General features: G+C 32.3%; 1 protein-coding gene across 2 annotated transcripts in view; it reads right to left on the reverse strand.

The window, feature by feature from the left end:
- Window positions 1-22,010, reverse strand: part of LOC139529788 (inactive phospholipase C-like protein 2) — a 78,912-nt gene that overhangs the window by 14,241 nt on the left and 42,661 nt on the right. For both annotated transcript variants that reach the window (XM_071325683.1, XM_071325682.1), the window contains exons 7-12: window positions 20,467-20,533; window positions 8,100-8,193; window positions 5,920-6,037; window positions 4,178-4,263; window positions 3,415-3,535; window positions 439-607 (exon numbers count right to left, since the gene is read on the reverse strand). In XM_071325683.1, coding sequence (XP_071181784.1) covers window positions 439-607; window positions 3,415-3,535; window positions 4,178-4,263; window positions 5,920-6,037; window positions 8,100-8,193; window positions 20,467-20,533 — 655 coding nt within the window. The remainder of the gene's footprint in view (window positions 1-438; window positions 608-3,414; window positions 3,536-4,177; window positions 4,264-5,919; window positions 6,038-8,099; window positions 8,194-20,466; window positions 20,534-22,010) is intronic.

A 22,010-nucleotide genomic window follows, 5' to 3' on the forward strand; every position in this document is an offset into this window, starting at 1 on the left:
TGAATTTTAAATATGAATCAAACAGGATTCTTCTGAATATCGCAAAAAATAAAATCGCATTTTAGTCTAAAATGACAAAATCGCAATAATAAAAGGACACAATAATTTCTGACTTTACAGTAACTTAAAGTAGGTAATTTAGTTTGTGATCAAGTTGGACAAGTTTGCAAGTCAAGAAACTTCTTCAAAATAACTTATATAACTAAATTGAACACATGAAACAATAATGGTTTTTATGTTCAATAATCTACAAGTCAATGGTTAGGATTAATGATGAGTGTCAGCGACTACTCTCACAAAATATCTGGAACATTTCAGGATAACTTCTGATCAATTCCAGTTGTAAGATTTTTTGTGAAAAGAGTCTCAGGCTTGTAACTTCTGATAGATTACTCCATTAACATGCCCTTCATCCTGTTAAAGAGATACTATATTTACCTTTATAAGAACTTTATCAACTAATGACTCCAATGGAGGCAAACAAGTTGCATTTTCATCGACTATATCACAATATAGTTTATCTCCAAATATCGTTGTCATATAGTTTGCCATTGTTTTCTGTTGCTTGATACTGCAGTGGTTTTCAATAGATAAAATTACTGGAAACCTAAAAAAAATATAAAATGCTCATTATAAAATCTTGGATTTTACTTTGTTTCAAATAGATTTACTTTGCTTCAAAGATTGTACTATAAACCTATCTTGAATTCTTAGCCAATTTGTTCTTTCCTTGACCAGCTCAAGTGTCAAAGTCAATAGACCATGACTGAGGGGGCAGGGCCAAAGAATCTCCATGGAAATAAGATGTGCCAATGCTAATGAAAGATTTAGCAAGTTGTGATATTTGAAACCTATGTAGAATTTGTAAAATCAACCAATGTATCACAATTAAGGCATAATCAATTATTGCATATAATACCCAAACAGTAGTTTTTTTGTCTCGCCTTGACAGTATCAAAAAGCAAGACATAGGTATGCAGTTTCTGGCACGACTCTGACAGCAGTGGCACTGTCAACAATTGTATGTCTTATTTATGGTGAACCACTTGTGGTAGGTCAATTACAATGCTTTTTAATGGATATTGTATCCCCAAGTATGTTCTGAATACATCTTTATACATTGATTACCTTAATGCATTCTGTATGGGTATTATCTTCATTATTCAGTAACAGATTTTACTTATTTTTGTATACAATTGTTTTAATCACAACCTTAGTTTAAACATATTTATTTATAGTGGATTGGGAAACAAGTTATTGCAACCTCTATTAATCCCTTTCCACTTTACGGGTACAATTGCTGCCTTGTAGTGGCAATAGCCTGCTCTTTTCAAAATCTACAAGGGTGTCTTTAACCCTTTCGCCGATGAGTCCCGGTTTACCGGGATTCACGCTTCAGACAGCTGACGATGAGTCCCGTTTTACCGGGATCGGAATACCTCTTTTATGTTTCCCGCTTAAAACAGTGCAAACATGAGTTATCTTTCTTTGATGAATACCTGGATGAAAGTGTAAACATGGAGCTTCCGTTTGTTGAAAACCGTGTCAAAATCAGAGGAAATTTATGGAATTTACGAGAATTTGAAATGAGGGAACATTTTTTTTGAAATTACATGGAAGAATTGAAGCCAAACTAGTATACTTTTTTGACATAAAATGTCGTTTTAAGTACGAAACACTTGGAATGGACATCATTCAGTGTGAGGAATTTGTACAGCCTCATAAAAATTTTCAAAATTTTGCCGTTTTGGGTTAAAAAATTACGATTTGGGGTCAAAGAGCAGAATTTTGAGAATTTCACCTAGAAAATGCCGAAAATTTGAAAATTTGAATATTTTAAGAAGAAAAAAATATTAAAACATGAATAAAACTGTGAACATGGTGTTAGTGAATGAAATAAATACACAAATAACTACAAACAAGTTTTTATTGACATTTATTATGAAGATCTCCCACTTGAGTAATAGTAGCCAGGGAAGCCGTCGTCTCAGATATGTAAGATAGCTGCATAGTTTGATGAAAATCCAAGTTGATTTGAAAAAGTTATTAAAAAAATTAAAGTGTACTATCTGAATTTTTATATAATAATTTTTTTTTTACATATTGTAAAATTAAATTCTTTCATTTCACAGCAATAAATCAAACTACCTAATAAGCTTGAATTTTTTAAGATCAATATTTAATTTAGTTAGATGGGCTGATTTACACTAGTCAAAACTAAATTTGAAGGTCAAGACTAGTCGAGACAGGTCGAGACTGGTTGAGACTGAGTCGAGACTAGTCCAGACAGGTCGAGACTGGTTGAGACTGAGTCGAGACTAGTCGAGACAGGTCGAGACTAGTCAAGACAGGTCGAGACAGGTCGAGCCTTAGTCAAGACCATTTCAGACTACATAAAGATCATCAAGTACTGACTCAGACTAATTAAGTAAAGTCGAGACCTAGTCGAGTACACTTAAGTACAGTTAAGTACAGTCGAGACAATGTCGAGACTAGTTGAGTAAAATGTGTGCTCGATTTTACTGGTCGAGCACAATAACTGGTCAATTCAGACTCTGAGGAGTTTGTAGTGAGAGTAGCTTCTGTCTGGGCAGCAATCGGTGAAAGGGTTAACTTGCAAGATAGTCCAATGGACTTACCACTACATCATCACAACCTTAACAGTTATTGTATCAAATGTTAGAATTGGTAAGCTCAATAATAAGAAACAAGATGTAAAGTCATCAGCTATCTTAATATCATGGACATTTCATAAAACTTGTCATGTTATACAAATTAGAGTGTATTTGTTTATGATTTCTTTGACAGATTTGAATGTCGCCTACTTTGGAATATTGAAAGCATATTCCTTGATGATTTCTATGACAGATTTGAAGGTCATGTACTTGGAAATATTTAACGTACATTCATAGATTAATTCTAAATTTGAAGGTCATTTACTTAGAAACATTTAAAAAAAACATTAGTTGATGGTTTGTATGACAAATTTGAAGGGCACATACGTGGAAATATTTAAAGTACATTCATAGTTTAATTCTAAATACGAAGGTCATTTACTAAGAAACATTCAAAAAATATAAGTTGATGGTTTCTATGACGGATTTAAAGGTTACTTACTTGGAAAAATTGAAAGTCTATTCGTTGATGGTTTGTATGACATATTTGAAGGTCACTTACTTGGAGAAATTGAAAGCCTATTCGTTGATGGTTTCTATGACGGATTTAAAGGTTACTTACTTGGAGAAATTGAAAGCCTATTCGTTGATGGTTGTATGACATATTTGAAGGTCACTTACTTGGAAAAATTGAAAGCATATTCGTTGATGGTTATATGACATATTTGAAGGTCACTTACTTGGAGAAATTGAAAGCCTATTCGTTGATGGTTGTATGACATATTTGAAGGTCACTTACTTGGAAAAATTGAAAGCATATTCGTTGATGGTTTGTATGACAGATTTGAAGGTTATCTTTGAGGTAAAGGTGTGTCCATGATAGATCATTGGTTCATCATTTGGACCGTCCCAACAGTCCACTACAAATAATAAACAAAGGATGAAAAAGTTATAATTACTTACGTATGAATACTGATGATTCTTTATAATTCATGGGATTCTAATTTTCATGGATTTTCTGGTGGGTACAGATCAACCACAAATATAAAGTAAAATCCAAATATGTAATAGGCTTGTAAACAGAATTCATTTAAACCAGGAAATTAAGTAGCCATCAAACTAGTTTTTCCAATTTGCAAAAAAAAATAATTAGTACCCACGAAAATACATTAGTCCTAAGTGGTAGTAAATGTTCAGTTTCTCTCAAAAATTTATTCAATAAATATTCTGACAAGAAATCTCACCCAAAGGATACATATAAACTTTGCTTGTTGTGTCAAAATAAACAGAATACTCACAGAAACACACTTGTCTCATGCATTAATGAATATACCACACTCTAAACACTGATGCATTTATTTTTTCATGCATAAGTGTAGTTGTCATGAAATAGAAGTTCCTTTATATCCAAGTCCAAAATGGAATAAATATTCTTGAATAGCATTTCCACTGGACAAAATATTACAGTATATGTTCCTAACGGAACAGATATTATGAGATTGTTTATAACAAATTTTCCAGTGGAACAGGTGGGGCAAATATAAGTTGACATATAAACTCACATTCCAGACAGCGACATCCTTTGTCTAAAGCATTAATATAAGCCTCTGTACTGGATGGACCTTGTAACTGGTCTTTCATTAAATACCTGTAAGAAAATTAACAATAATTATAAAATCATTTTCAATGGTAAAAGATATATATGTTTGTAATTTATCTGACATTGCTTGAAGTTGTCTTCACAGAAAATTGTCCTTATACTAAATTTGCTCATTTAATTCACTTTTCTAAAAGATTGTATACTATAAACCAACCAATTTTAGTAAAATTCCTAAGCAGAAAAATAACATGAGTATAAATCATCGCAAATATGTGAAAGTGGGATCTATCCATATTTAATTATATCAAGTAAATTTAAAACACGAAATTAAATCGCTGCAAATTTGAGTAGAAAGGGGTCAACGTAAAATAAAAGTATCAGCAGAAATAAGATGGTTTACAGTATGTGTACAAGAATTTGATTTGATTTTTGGTGGAAAACCACCAACCTTTGATAGGAAAACTGACAATCCTAGTCAATAAAGATTGGAGTTGAGTGCACCCGAATGAGCCGGGTTTGAACTCACAAGCTCAGTGTTGACTGGCTATGTGTACAAGAAGATAAGGGCTTCAAACAGAAATACCAAGATCATCTAAACATCATAATAAAGGTCTTATGGTTACAATGACTTACTGTTGTGGGAGCTTGAGATAAACTCATAACATAGGGGCTGAGACATATCTTTGTATGCTGACTTACGTGTTGTGGGAGCTTGAGATAAACTCATAACATAGGGGCCGAGACATATCTTTGTATGCTGACTTACGTGTTGTGGGAGCTTGAGATAAACTCATAACATAGGGGCTGAGACATATCTTTGTATGTTGACTTACGTGTTGTGGGAACTTGAGATAAACTCATGACATAGGGGCTGAGACATATCTTTGTATGTTGACTTACGTGTTGTGGGAACTTGAGATAAACTCATAACATAGGGGCTGAGACATATCTTTGTATGCTGACTTACGTGTTGTGGGAGCTTGAGATAAACTCATAACATAGGGGCCGAGACATATCTTTGTATGCTGACTTACGTGTTGTGGGAGCTTGAGATAAACTCATAACATAGGGGCTGAGACATATCTTTGTATGTTGACTTACGTGTTGTGGGAACTTGAGATAAACTCATGACATAGGGGCTGAGACATATCTTTGTATGTTGACTTACGTGTTGTGGGAACTTGAGATAAACTCATAACATAGGGGCTGAGACATATCTTTGTATGTTGACTTACCTGTTGTGGGAACTTGAGATAAAGTAATGACATAGGGGCTGAGACATATCTTTGTATGTTGACTTACGTGTTGTGGGAACTTGAGATAAACTCATAACATAGGGGCTGAGACATATCTTTGTATGCTGACTTACGTGTTGTGGGAACTTGAGATAAACTCATGACATAAGGGCTGAGACATATCTTTGTATGTTGACTTACCTGTTGTGGGAACTTGAGATAAACTCATAACATAGGGGCTGAGACATATCTTTGTATGCTGACTTACGTGTTGTGGGAACTTGAGATAAACTCATGACATAGGGGCTGAGACATATCTTTGTATGCTGACTTACGTGTTGTGGGAGCTTGAGATAAACTCATAACATAGGGGCTGAGACATATCTTTATATGCTGACTTACGTGTTGTGGGAACTTGAGATAAACTCATGACATAGGGGTTGGGACATATCTTTGTATGTTGACTTACGTGTTGTGGGAACTTGAGATAAAGTAATGACATAGGGGTTGGGACATATCTTGACACACATCTCTGTGTTCTGGTTCAAACAGGTTACATTCATCGGATAATAAAAACTGAGTAAAACCTAAAAAATAGAATACAACTATAAAGTAAAACAGAGAACCATAAAATTAAGACATTCAGTGTGATACAAATTTTTTCAAACTGTTATTTTTTTTATAGAAATTGGATTTTTTTTATATATCTGCCAGTAACTGACTACCGTTATCAGTTTATATGACATTCTGAAGTAAACATACTACAAGATCACTGAGTCAGTTGTGGATTAGATTAGTATCCTTCTGAGATCACCCCCAGTGTTAGGTGGGGTTCATGTTGCTCAGTCTACCTTCTGAGATCACCCCCAGTGTTAGGAGCATCTCAGATCACCCCCAGTGTTTGTATCCTTCTCGGGTCAACCCCAGTGTTTGTATCCTTCTCAGATCACCCCCAGTGTTAGTATCCTTCTGAGATCACCCCCAGTGTTAGGAGCATCTCGGATCACCCCTAGTGTTTGTATCCTTCTCGGGTCAACCCCAGTGTTTGTATCCTTCTGAGATCACCCCCAGTGTTAGTATCCTTCTGAGATCACCCCCAGTGTTAGTATCCTTCTGAGATCAACCCTAGTGTTAGGAGCATCTCGGATCACCCCCAGTGTTAGTATCCTTCTGAGATCACCCCAGTGTTAGGAGCATCTCGGATCACCCCTAGTGTTAGTATCCTTCTGAGATCACCCCCAGTATTAGGAGAATCTCGGATCACCCCCAGTGTTAGTATCCTTCTGAGATCACCCCCAGTATTAGGAGAATCTCGGATCACCCCTAGTTTTTGGTGGGGTTCATGTTGCTCAGTCTTCATAGTTTTCTATGTTGTGTTTTGTGTGTTATTGTGTCTGTTGGTCTGTTTTCAGCCATGGTGTTTGTCAGTTTATTCGGTATCTTTCGCCCCTCTTAAACATTGCTTTTAAACTTAATTCATTCTTTTGACAGAAAAATTAACTAATTAAATGAATTTGGTATGCAAATATCTCCATTATTATGAAATTAAACTCAACACTACTTAATTACCAATGTTCAAATATCATAAATTCATTGCCAACATTGTTAATAACTGAATAATAGACAAACATATTAAAATTATTCTAATGGACTAAAACATATGTTTCCTCCTCAAGTTAGAGAAAATAGCATTGTTTAACAAAAAACAAATATCACTTGTAATAAGTTCTAATCAGATGATCTATTTATTGTAATAGTATGAAACATGTTGTCATTTAGTATTTCAATAACATCTGGTAATAGTTGTTCTGACACAGAAACTTTGTTCTCTTGAAGTTCAAAGTTAAGAGCACTGATGGTATCACAGTTAACAGCACTGATGATATGTAACTCATTGCCTTATGGTTATACACCAACATGAAAGTATAGAATGTGTCAAGTCAAGGTCAAATCTGGTTCACAAGCTTACTCGCCAAATAAAGAAGAAATTTGAATATATATATATATATATTCAAATGTCAAGTATTGGTTACGATGGTTGGCACAATGTCTAGTGTTGATACTATCCCACTTCTGTGTCAAATCATACAGTTCTTGATCAGATGTTTCATTTGACCTTGATGACATTCTCCATGTGCCCGTCTTAAGTCAGGAGCCTGTGATTGGTTGGTTGTTATCTATTGCTGTTTCTAATATTTGTTTTTCCTTTTTTGTTATATAGTCTGTTCATGTGTTGTGCTGTTACACAAATAACCTAAGCAGGGGGAGGATTGATGCCTTCAATCATGTTTAACCCCTCCACGTTCTATATGTGCCTGTAGTTCAGTGGTTGTCTTTGGTTCTTGTCTGCCATATTTGTTTTTCGTTTGTAAATTATTTCGTTATACATTGGGATCTTATATAGCCGTCTTTGGTTCTTGTCTGCCATATTTGTTTTTCGTTTGTAAATTATTTCGTTATACATTGGGATGTTTTATAGCCAACAATTCTGTATGTGTTTTTCTCATGGTTTAAGGCTGTAAGGTAACCTATCATGGCTTAAATCCATGTCATTTGAACTTAGGTGGTCAATTGGCTCATCAGCAATCATACCACATCTCCTTATTTTGGTATGGTATGTAATGTGTACATATATAGTAGAAAACCTACCATCAATTCCTAACTGGCCCTTTTTCTTGCCGTCTTTTGATGGTTCATATTCATTTATAATTTCTATACATTTCTCCTTTGTTACTCTTGTCATCTGAAAATATAAATAATTTCAAATAAAGCAAATGTAATATTTTGAATTTAGCATCTATCATGTCTAGCAAAGATCTAATAAGATAATAATGACTTACAACTTAACAATATTACTTGTAGTCACAATAAAATGTTCTGCTCACTAAAACTCTTGGCAGTGCAACAATTTGATGAGGGCTTGGGAGCTGACCTATTACATAGCACAAGTGCTGCCACTAAAATGCCATGATTTTTCAGCAGCTCTTCAAATTACATAAAACCTTTATATTTTGTTATAAAACTTCTTTTTACCATGATACAGATGAAATCTGTATCAGACTTGTATCAGACTATGTTTCAACTTTCCATAAATATTTGGACAAGCAGACAAGACAGTCTAGTAAAGATTGAAAATGCCATGTTACATGGCATACTGTAAAACATGGTATGGTACGATGGTATGGTATGTGTTATGGTATGATGGTATGGTACCAATACCATCATACCATGGTATGCATGAAAGGTACCATGGTATGGTACAAATTCCTATACCATGGTACGAATTCTTATACCATGGTACAAATTATCATACCATGGTATAACTTGATAGTATGAAGCATGGTATGGTTTTTTGAAGTAGGAAATTTTGAAAAATTAATTTAGGTAATATGAAATATGATTTTTTTTTTTATTTGTTGACATTATGTATCTGTTTTATTTATGAAAATAATATTTTACGAAATAGATGAAGACAAACCAGATAGACGATCACTTACATGTATAAAGCTGTGAACAGAAAACAAGAGAAAACTAAAGGAGTAGGGGTAATAAGGCCCTTATTTGGCCCAAAAATTACTGCAAATTTAAAAGTTATCATACATATTTTTAAATAACTGAAAACTTGTCTAAGGTATAAGGTACTAAGAAAAACAAAACAAATTTGACCACAAACAAGTTACCATGGCAACAAATCATGACTTAATTTGCATATTATGTTAAATTTTGTGATTTACCTTGTTTTTTCATCAAATTTTAAGTATATTTTAGATTGAAAAAGTATGTGCGCACCCAAGAAACAACTTTATATTTGGTGAGATTATGCCAATGGTTATGATAAAGCTTCTGTTAAATTACTTTGTTGTTTCTTGGCTGCGCAGGATGTTTCCACAACGGAAATAAAGATAGAAAACTGCATAAATTCTGCATTTTTTCATCGTTTTTGTGAAAACAGTACATATTATGATGTAATTGTGACGTCATCAGATAAAAATCTTTATGTTTTTCATTTATATTTCTTGACCCGATGCATTTCTAAACATTATGTGCCAATTTGAAATGGTTATAAAACATTTTATTTTCTTGGGCCAAAACTAGGCCTTAATGCCCCTACTCCTTTAATCATCTCAGATAACTATTAAGTTAAGATAAGATAGATATAATGTCCTGTTCTGACACATTGTAAATGGCTGTCAATTATTCTTTGAAATTTTGGGAAGTACTGCATATCTTTTGATTATAATCTAGATAATGTAGTTAAAGTTTAATTGCATAACCTTCTGTCAATGGTCAACTTGTATATTGTTTTGAAATATGACACTTTAAACAGTTACAAATTCTGTCTACATCTATGGCCAAGAAATTCCACTAAAAATGTAAATAAAAGGAGAATGCATCTCCTGTGTGGATTAGAAAACACCATACTTTCAAATTAAACTGTCACTAATATAATACTATGTTAGTTGATAGATACCACATGTTGTAGAGTGTATATTGTTTTCTTCATTTATATGTAAAAACAATGTGCATTATGGAAGTTAATACACAATATCAACCAAGTCTTTTTTTTTATTATGCGAGATTTTATTAAACAACTTTATTTCATTTCTTTTTAATACATGCTAAGAGTGACAGCTATTTCTGTGCAGATAGAGATAAGAATAGGTCTCTTTAAAATGTATTTCAAGGTCAATTATGCCACGGTTGTAAATATTTTACTTTTAATTACAATTTATATCTTTATCTGCCTTTTTTATAACTATTGTTTCATCAATTCAAATTGGGTAGTGCTATTCTTTCGTAATGCTATTCTTACGACCTAATTAAAGATTGATTTGTTATAATAAAACACCCATGCAACCACGCATCCCATATTGCATGAAAGGATTCGGTTGTCCTCGTTGAAAAGATTCTGGTGTATGGAATGATTGTAATGTGTACATGTCCAACTGGCAGGTGTCGTCTGACCTTGACCTCATTCTTGTTGTTCAAAGTTAAGTTTTGGTCTTGGTCTTTTCTCTGATATTATATGCAATAGGTAAAATATCTTATGATGTACATGTCAGTCTCGCAGGTTTTATTTGACCTTGACCTTATTTTCACTATTCATTGCTTAACGTTAAGTTTTTGTGTTTTTGGTTGTTTTTCTAAAACTATAAGCAATATGTCAACTATACTTGTTGCATTGAATGAATGTCAGGTGTCCAAACAAGAACCTGATGTTCAATGGTTGTCATTTGTTGATGTGATTCATATGTGCTTATCGTTTCTAGGTTTTTTTTTATATAGATTAGACTGTTGGTTTTAAACTGGTCATTTTTTGGCCCTTTATAGCTTGCTGTTAGGTGTTAACCAAAACTCAGTGTTGAAAACGGTACTTTGACCTATAATGGTTTACTTTTACAAATTGTGACTTGGATGGAGAGTTCTCTCATTGGCACTCATACCACATCTTCTCATATCTGTGCATTTCTCGTTTGGTTTATCTGACCTTGACCTCATTTTCTTGGATCTTGTTAAGTTTATGTGATACTTAAAGTAAACTTTATATGTAGGACTATCAACATGATATCAATGGTTAGTAAAACGTAATCCCACTTTGGCTGTTTTTCTTCAGCATGATAGTTTTACTAGGTCGCAAGGAAAGTACAAGAATAAATCAAGATTTTATATATTTTAATTTTTGCTAACAACTTCATGAAGTTCTTAACTTGCTTAATGTATGTCAATATCCGAACTAAAGAACTGACTCAGCTTTTAAATGTGTGTGGGCAATTCTTTTCTAAATTAATTGTTTTGATTCTAAATGTCTTGGGAAAAATTGAACCAATGAATATTTTATTTACATTGTTTTTCAACAAAAAATATTGTTCATGTTTCTCATTGAAAAAAAGTTTTGGAATAGGTCAAAATAGAAAGAAAAGAAAACAGATAATTAATAAAATCCTGTTTAAGAATAGGTTTAGAATGAAATTCAAAACAGTGTGGCTGTGGCCATTGATTGACACATTAGATTCATCCATTGACTGGGACAATTTAGGTGAACGTTTGTATGTAACGACCACTGCTCACTATGTACTTTTTAAAGACACTTAAACTATGGGGTCACCAAAGGTCCTCAACATCTTAATAAAGTAATTCGAAAAATTAATCAGGAATAACACTATGTTTTGATTTATATCAATTGTATAAATCAAAACATAAAGGTTATTCCTGATTAATTTTTCGAATTATTTTATAATTAAAGGCGGTAAGAAACCTTTGGTGACCCCACAGTTTAAATGTCTATCGTAGGTACTTCGTGAACAGTGGTCGTTACAGACACATGTTCACGTAAATTGTCCCAGTCAATGGATGAATTTAATGTGTCAATCAATGGCCACAGCCACACTGTTTTGAATTTCATTCTATTAACTTTTCAAAATTTCCTGTTTTGAAAAACCATACCATGCTTCATACCATGGTATAATAATTTGTACCATGGTATAGTAATTTGTACCATACCATCATACCATACCATGGTACCATTCATACATACCATGGTATGATGGTATTCGTACCATACCATCATACCATAACACATACCATACCATCGTACCATACCATGTTTTACAGTATGCCACCAATAAGGGATTCTGTTTCAGAGTTTCTAAGTTAACATAGTGATTTTGTACTATTCAAGGAATTTTTATTAGCACTTACAGCTTTTAATGCTTCAAATCTTCAATGGCAATTACAAGATGATGGCTTCTTAGATACTTAGTCTTTAAAATCTTGACTTAATCAATATTCAATAAATAAGGAGAAATCTGAGAAGAGACAATCTGTAAGCCCTTGCAATTACAGAAACCTACAAATTCTTAAAAATCCTTTAAAAAATAGCCTATTTATCTGTCAAAATTAATGACACAATATGTTACCACTGTCATGAAAATCTGTCATTTCTTATAGTGATAACATTATTAACATGATTTTTTAATAAAAAGTTATAGATAAGAGTGCAATTTTTGAACTTTGATAAATCTTTCAAGAAAGCCTAAAGATAAGTCAAGTTGATATCTTTGACAAGATTTCTATATTTCCTGCATGAGTCTGATTTCTCTATTTTCATGATACACATCACAGTTTGTGTCAAGTTTCTATCCAAGTAAATTATATCTCTTCATAATTATTGAGGAGATGGATTGCCTTTGAGATTCTCTATATTCACAATACGTGGACACAAAATAAACATTTTCTAACATGTGCCTTGAATTTAGATTATACTGTTGAGGGAGTCATGACATAATTATTCAACTGAAATAATTTCTTACTATGAGAGATGATTTGAACATAATATGCTATCTAGTTTGCAAAACCTATGTCTGTAGTCTTAGGTTTTGTGTTGGTTTAAAAACCAAAAACTCCTGAATGACAAAGCTATATTTTGAAATGATCAACCAACAACGTATTTGAAAAGCACTGAACTGTTCATAAGTTATTACATAGAAACAACCAAAGTCAACAAACACTGAACTGTTCATAAGTTATTACACAGAAACAACCAAAGTCAACAAACACTGAACTGTTCATAAGTTATTACACAGAAACAACCAAAGTCAACAAACACTGAACTGTTCATAAGTTATTACACAGAACCAACCAAAGTCAACAAACACTGAACTGTTCATAAGTTATTACATAAAAACAACCAAAGTCAACAAACACTGCTGTTCATAAGTTATTACATAGAAACAACCAAAGTCAACAAACACTGAACTGTTCATAAGTTATTACATAAAAACAACCAAAGTCAACAAACACTGAACTGTTCATAAGTTATTACATAAAAACAACCAAAGTCAACAAACACTGAACTGTTCATAAGTTATTACATAAAAACAACCAAAGTCAACAAACACTGAACTGTTCATAAGTTATTACATAAAAACAACCAAAGTCAACAAACACTGCTGTTCATAAGTTATTACATAGAAACAACCAAAGTCAACAAACACTGAACTGTTCATAAGTTATTACATAAAAACAACCAAAGTCAACAAACACTGAACTGTTCATAAGTTATTACATAAAAACAACCAAAGTCAACAAACACTGAACTGTTCATAAGTTATTACATAAAAACAACCAAAGTCAACAAACACTGAACTGTTCATAAGTTATTACATAAAAACAACCAAAGTCAACAAACACTGAACTGTTCATAAGTTATTACATAAAAACAACCAAAGTCAACAAACACTGAACTGTTCATAAGTTATTACATAAAAACAACCAAAGTCAACAAACACTGAACTGTTCATAAGTTATTACATAAAAACAACCAAAGTCAACAAACACTAAACCATTGTACACCCAATTCAATAACCCTGTTTGATAAGGATTTCTGGAATCATAAATATTAGACAGATGTACAAGCTTTTTAAATGGATTGATTTCAACATGTTATTGATTGTTCAGTTTGTTTACATGTCTTTCATGTTACACAAAAGTCTGCAGAATAACAGCATTTCATAATTTTCCAACTGTATGAGGCTGAGAAATTTCAGAATTTCCAATGCAGTAAAGAAAATTAAAACGTTTGTTTGGAATAATGCACTTTTCACGACTAGTGATTTATCGATCTGTTTTATCAAGAAGTCAACACTCTCCTCCAAGTCCTGATATATCTCCCGATTTCTAAACAGCTGATCTACGCTAATTACAACATTACAGTTAAATATGCATTTAAAAAAAATACAAATCAATCAACTGAAATAGTGTTGCGTAATGACATTCTATATAAACTGTATTAGATATTTATGGCTTTCTGCAGAAAATGGATAGATTAAAAGCAAAATGGCATCGATTCTTTTAGAATAAAACTTTGATGCAATGTTCTATTATAAGAGTTACATAAACAGGTTCAAGGGATTTTTTATATCAATTTATAGATCAGTAATTGTAAACTTTAATCATGGTTCTACTACATTTCTATCTGCTGCATGATAAACCATGTTCTAATTCCAATGCAATAAAATCAACAATTTTTTACAATTTTAAGAATTTCAACATGCTTTTTAGTACTGTTCATCTGGCTGTGTGACATGTGTGAATATCTTCATTTTAATTCCAATGCAATTAACTCAACAATTTGTATGATTTTAAGAATTTTTTCATGCTTCTATGTACTGTTGATCTAGCAGAATGAATTGTATTAATTCTGATGCAATAAACCCAACAATTTGTATGATTTTTAGAATTTTAAAAAGCTACAAACTGTTTATCTAACAGACTGACACATGTGAATATAATCATTAATCACATTAGCAAACACTTTTATCCTTGAAGAAGTTAAAGAGTATCACATTTGTTGTGTTAAAACTGCTTTATGAATTAACCTTAACATGAAGGCTTAAATCAAAAAGTTTGAAACTGATTGTTAATTCATCTGTTGGAAATAAACACCTCAAAAATTTAAATAAATTATAGCTTAGAAGAACAACTGGACCCTCTAAATCTGGTCACTCTTTTTGGAGAACTTTTTTGAACTCTTTTAAAATTCTATTTTTTCACCAGTTGAGTACCTTAAGTCTTTTAGTTTCTAAACATATTTTGTAATTCTAAATAATACCATTCCTCTAATTTGTCTATTGGAAGATTTAAGACAGATCATTAGACTTAATATAAGGAGTTGCCAAGTACTTCTATACTGATTTGAGCTGAATACAAATAAATAAATAAAACTTATGTTATGAGACAATGTAACTTTGATATAGAAACTGTCTTTTGGTAAAAAAAAAAAAAAAAAAAAAAAGAAAAAAAAGCTCCAGTACAAATTCATAAAATTCCTTGAAGGTTAAACAAAGTTATTGATGTCTTAAAAAAATTTAATTACAGAGTGAACCTATATGTAGAGGCTTTTAATAACAAAAAAAAAGGAACTGCTATTTCTGGCATTCACTATATAAATGTTGCAGAATTTTTTGTATGCGCATTCAATTAGACTATTTACCGGATTTGTTATCACATAAGCAACACGACGGGTGCCACATGTGGAGCAGGATCTGCTTACCCTTCCGGAGCACCTGAGATCACCCCTAGTTTTTTGGTGGGGTTCGTGTTGTTTATTCTTTAGTTTTCTATGTTGTGTCGTGTGTGCTGTTGTTTGTTTGTCTTTTTCATTTTTAGCCATGACGTTGTCAGTTTGTTTTAGATTTATGAGTTTGACTGTCCCTTTGGTATCTTTTGTCCCTCTTTCAATTATCTATTTAAAAGCTTCTTATTAGTGTTGCAACTCATATTTTAACGAATTTTACTGATACTTAATGTCTTGTATATATTATAATAACTTTTTAGTCTATTTTCCATGTTTGATGATAACTTCAGTTGCACAAATACAATACAAACTATAGTCATAAAGGGATTGATTCTGAAATACTGATCAATTGGGACTGGTTTAAATAAATATATATTTTGATACACTGTTAAATAGTTTATAAAGGTTCAGGCTGTGTCAAGCTGCAGATATTCCATTAAATCAACTGCAAATAGGTGAATTAAAAAAGTTTTTTTGCAGTGAAATAAATACATTTTTGCCATGCTGACAAAAATTATCTCTATTATATATAAAATAGCAATAGGCACTTTGTGTAATTTACAGTTGACCTCTAACATTATCATCTGATTTATACCTCTATCTGTAATAATACAGATAAAATATCTCATTCTTTTTCTACATTGAAAACAACCACAGTTTCTGTTATAATTACCACTTGGCATTGACTCCTTCATATGTGAGATATTTGTCTGTTAATTAGGTCAAATACTTAACTCAAGGTCAAATCTAAGATGTACACTAATTTTATGTTCTTCTTTAATTACTGATGAAACAACTGCACTCATTAAACAAATTGAGGCTATATTTTTTACCCTATTTTTGTAAGCAAGAGGTGATTAAGAACGTTAAGGCTAAAGTACCCTATTATAATTTCTTTTAAGTAGAAAAAATTATAGAAAATTTCATACTTTGTCAAAATGTAGTATTTTTTGTGATTTGTTCAAATATATAATAACAAGAGTGCACATGCTGAAAACTCTCCCATGCTTGACTTCTTAGTATTGAACGTTTATCAAAAGTATGTATTATGAATATTTTACTACAAGCTAGTATCACAAACTTAACATTATCAGTCATTTATGTATGAGGTCAAGGTTAGATAAACCTGCCAGACAAATGTGTGAACCTTACAATCATGATCTACAACAAATATAGTTAGCCTACTGCTTTAAGCTTATAGAAACAGACCAAATTAGAAACAAATCAGTGAAACCTGGCAGACAGACAAGTATACCATACACTATTAAAGTTGTTGTATTGATTTTGGTATCATAGATGAGGACTTGACAAGGAAAAACTTAACCTTGATCATTAATCCATCACATGAGGTCAAGGTCATGTGAAACCTGGCAGACAGACAAGTATATTATACACTATTAAAGTTGTTGTATTGATTTTGGTATCTTAGATGAGGACTTGACAACGAAAAAACTTAACCTTGATTATTAATCCATTACATGAGGTCAAGGTCATGTGAAACCTGGCAGACAGACAAGTATACCATACACTATTAAAGTTGTTGTATTGATTTTGGTATCTTAGATGAGGAATTGACAACGAAAAACTTAAAATTGAGAATGAAAATGGGGAATGTGTCAAAGAGACAACAACCCGACCAACTAAAAAACAACAGCAGAGGGTCACCAACAGGTCTTCAATGTAGCGAGAAATTCCCGCACCCAGAGGCGTCCTTCAGCTGGCCCCTAAACAAATATATACTAGTCCAGTGATAATGAACGCCATACTAATTTCCAAATTGTACACAAGAAACTAAAATTAAAATAATACAAGACTAACAAAGGCCAGAGGCTCCTGACTTGGGACAGGTGCAAAAATGCGGCGGGGTTAAACATGTTTGTGAGATCTCAACCCTCCCCCTATACCTCTAACCAATGTAGAAAAGTAAACGCATAACAATACGCACATTAAAATTCAGTTCAAGAGAAGTCCGAGTCTGATGTCAGAAGATGTAACCAAAGAAAATAAACAAAATGACAATAATACATAAATAACAACAGACTACTAGCAGTTAACTGACATGCCAGCTCCAGACTTCAATTAAACTGACTGAAAGATTATGATTTCATCATATGAACATCAGGCACAATCCTTCCCGTTAGGGGTTTAGTACCATACCATCATAACATATATGAGAAGAACATAACCCATGTCATGTCAACAACTGTTTTTAGAATAAATGTGTTTAGTTCCAATGCAAAGACCTTATCAGTGACTCAATATTAACGCCAAAATATGCAATCTTTAATGACTTGACAACAGTATCGTAATTATATCCCTTCTTAATAAGTATATTCAAAGGTTTTGTAAGTTTCTGAGGTGAATACTGACACCTTTGTGCTTTATAAAGAATATTTCCATAAAAAATTGGATATGAAATATCTGAACGTATTAGAAGTCTGCATGTTGAGCTATATTTACGAATGATGTCTTTATACCGATGATAAAATTTAGTAAATGACGTCTTTATACCGATGATAAAATTTAGTAAATGTTTTGACTAGTTTGTGATATTGAAAACCCTGGTGTAATAATTTTTCAGTAATACATAAATTTCTCTCGTTAAAATCTAAAACATTGTTACATACATGAGCGAATCCTACAAGTTGAGATATATAAACACCGTAAGATGGTGACAAGGGAACGTCACCATCTAAAAACAGATAATTAACGATAGGAAATGAAAAATCATCCCTTTTATCATAAATTTTAGTATTCAGCTTTCCATTAGTGATATAAATATCAAGATCGAGAAAAGGGCAGTGGTCATTGTTAGTATTAGCTTTATTTAAAGTTAGTTCAACAGGATAAATTTCATTAATATACATACTGAAGTCGTCATTATTGAGAGCCAAAATATCATCCAAATATCTAAAGGTATTATTAAATTTGTTTATCAGATGTTGTTTCGATGGGTCTTTGCTTATTTTTGTCATAAATTGTAACTCATAACAATACAAAAACAGGTCCGCAATAAGTGGTGCACAGTTAGTCCCCATTAGAATTCTGATAATCTGACGATATACAGAATCCCCAAAGCGAACAAAAATGTTATCTAGTAAAAATTCAAGGGCATATATAGTATCAAAGCATGTCCAATTAACATTTTTTTTTTTACTGCTAATAAAAAATGACCTAAAAGAGTTTGAACATATATATTCACATTCTGATTTTTTGAATGCCCATTTAATTAGGTGTGTGAATTTTTTCTTAATGAGAATGTGAGGCAATGTGGTATACAGGGTAGAAAAATCAAAACTTTGAACAGATTCAAAATCACCAATATAATCATGCAATTTATCAAGTACTTCCAACGAGTTCTTGACACTCCAAAAGTAATTTATTCCACTATTTTCAAAGGCCTTATTTGAACAATTTATTATCAGGTTTTTAATTGTACCAAGTGTGCTGGTAAGAAAAATAGACAATTTAGTAGTTGAACAATGGCTTGAAGACGAAATAAATCTATATTTGTAAGGGGTTTTGTGAAGCTTCGGAAGCCAATACATAGTTGGGACTTTCATTGTATTTGGCTCTGCTTGTAAAGCAGTGGCTAAAAGTTTATGTTTGTTACAGATTTCGTTTTCTGAAAATGGACTCAGTTGGAATGTTGGTGAATTAGTGATTTCCTTTTTCAGAACCTCAATGTAAAATTTACGTCAAACAATAATAATATTATTAGCAGCTTTATCGGCGGGACAAAAACAAATTCCTTGGCTAGTTCTTTTAGTTTATGTTTGATACGAGAAATAGGTTTATTGTGGTTATTGTTAATAGTAAAATGTTCTTTAAAATGTTGAATACGTATATCAACTATCTTCATTACTGAATTAAAAAAAGAGTCCAAAGATTTTTTGTCAGCTTTTTCCCGTTTTATCCATTTCATACAGTAAGTATGGAGTGAGTCGTGGATGATATTACGACACTCATTCCAATTAATAATTGACGGGGGACGATGATTATTAATCCATTACATGAGGTCAAGGTCATGTGAAACCTGGCAGACAGACACGTATACCATACACTATTAAAGTTGTTGTATTGATTTTGGTATCATAGATGAGGACTTGACAACGAAAAACTTAACCTTGATCATTAATCCATTACATGAGGTCAAGGTCATATGAAATCTGGCAGAAAGACAAGTATACCATACACTATTAAAGTTGTTGTATTGATTTTGGTATCTTAGATGAGGACTTGACAACGAAACACTTAACCTTGATCATTAATCCATTACATGAGGTCAAGGTCATGTGAAACCTGGCAGACAGACAAGTATACCATACACTATTAAAATAAAAGTTGTTGTATTGATTTTGGTATCATAGATGAGGACTTGACAACAAAAAACTTAACCTTGATTATTAATCCATTACATGAGGTCAAGGTCATATGAAACCTGGCAGACAACAAGTATACCTTACACCATTAAAGTTGTTGTATTGATTTTGGTATCATAGATGAGGACTTGACAACGAAACTTAACCTTGATCATTAATCCATAAAATGAGGTCAAGGTCATGGGAGGAAGTGAAATCGTTATGTCTGGAGAAATGAAGATATATTCCTATGCTACTTTCATAATTGAAAATGCTCAACTTTAATATGATTGCAGATATTCTTACATGTAAGTCATCCAATTTTCCATGCCTGTCTATAGATCCCCTACACCTTCTCTTCTGAAACCCCAGACTAATCGATAATTATTAGTGTGTAACCTGATGGGAAAATGTCCTTTTATTTCATTGATTCAGTTTTATTTTTTTCTATTTTAATACCATCCTGCTTCAACACAGTGTTTTTTTAAGGAAACCCCATTGTACAATGTATCTATAAATAGAAAAACACCTGCAAGTGAAGAATAAAGTTCTTTATACAGATTCTACTGTTATGTCTTACCCCTTGTTCTGCTTCTAAAAATAGCAACAGATCATCGGTGGTGAGGTAGTCAGCATTGCTTGCATATCTGTAAATAATTAGTAAAGAAAATAATCAATGAAAGAAAAAGTTAGAAAAAAACATTCCTTCATTATAAGTTGAGAGGAAAAACTTGCAGGTGGTATATCATGTATATTGTTGTGACATATAGAAATCAATGTATCATTGTAAACAAACTGGTTTCCTGCCAATATATACTGTCTGTTATGTTATCTAATATATCTATTAGAGTTGCATATGATGAGAAAAAGATTTATAGACCAATATGCCAGGGAAAATCATTCTAAATAGTGTACAGGAATTACGAAACATATCCAAACAGTACAACAGACCACATCATTTTCAATAATGGACTGCTTTAATAAAATAGACATTCATATAAAGAGAAGCAACAACTAACAACGCTTGGTCTGGATAGCTGGCCTTTTAAAGAGGGTTATTTTATCATATGGGGGACATTTACTTCAATATGAAACCAGTGTGCTTTCCATGCAACAAGTATAGTGTCTAATATTTGTAACTTTTTCTTCCTTGCAAATCATTGTTCTCTCTTTTAATTTTTGACAACATTATTTACACAAGGCTAATACACATGTTTGAATTAAGAATACATGTACTTGAGAAATGAGGAAAGTGGAAAACTTGTGTTTTAAAATGTGCAGGTCACATTGGTTTTAAATGGTTCTCCATTATTATCCAAGGTTTTTCGGTTATAGGACATATGTTGAAGGCTGTGTAGTGACCTATAATTGTTTTAATTTCTGTGTCATTTGGTCTCTTGTGGAGAGTTGTCTCCTTGACAGTTTATATACCACATCTTCGTACCTTTATATTAACTAACTATAATTGGAATTAACTAGAAATGATGGCTGATTCCAAGGTTACACAAACAGATCTGTTTAATTGTAATAGTGCTGTAATACTCAATGTACTGGTGGTGTTGATTGATTAAAATGCTTTAGCCTTTTGTTGTTTACTGTTTTATGTGAATAACATTATTCCAAGATTGTGTTAAGAGTATAACTCAATTTAGACAGTGATCATGCAGACAAATAATGTAACAACATCAAAAGTCATTTATAATCATTGATTCTACTACTTGGTGTAAACATGTGGTCAAATATATTACATTGTCAGTTCGTAATTACAACAAAACAGAAAGGTTAATGAAACAAGCGATAAAATATTACATTCTCAGTTCGTAATTACAACAAAACAAAATGTCATAGAAATAAGGTTCAAGAAACAGGTGGTCAACTATTACAATATCAGTCCGTAATTACAACAAAACAAAATGTCATAGAAATAAGGTTCAAGAAACAAGTGGTCAACTATTACATTGTCAGTTCGTAATTACAACAAAACAAAATGTCATAGAAATAAGGTTCAAGAAACAAGTGGTCAACTATTACATTGTCAGTTCGTAATTACAACAAAACAAAATGTCATAGAAATAAGGTTCAAGAAACAAGAGGTCAACTATTACATTGTCAGTTCTTAATTAC

The sequence above is a fragment of the Mytilus edulis genome, chromosome 7 (genome assembly GCF_963676685.1).
Source record: "Mytilus edulis chromosome 7, xbMytEdul2.2, whole genome shotgun sequence".
Taxonomy (NCBI): Eukaryota; Metazoa; Mollusca; class Bivalvia; order Mytilida; family Mytilidae; genus Mytilus; species Mytilus edulis.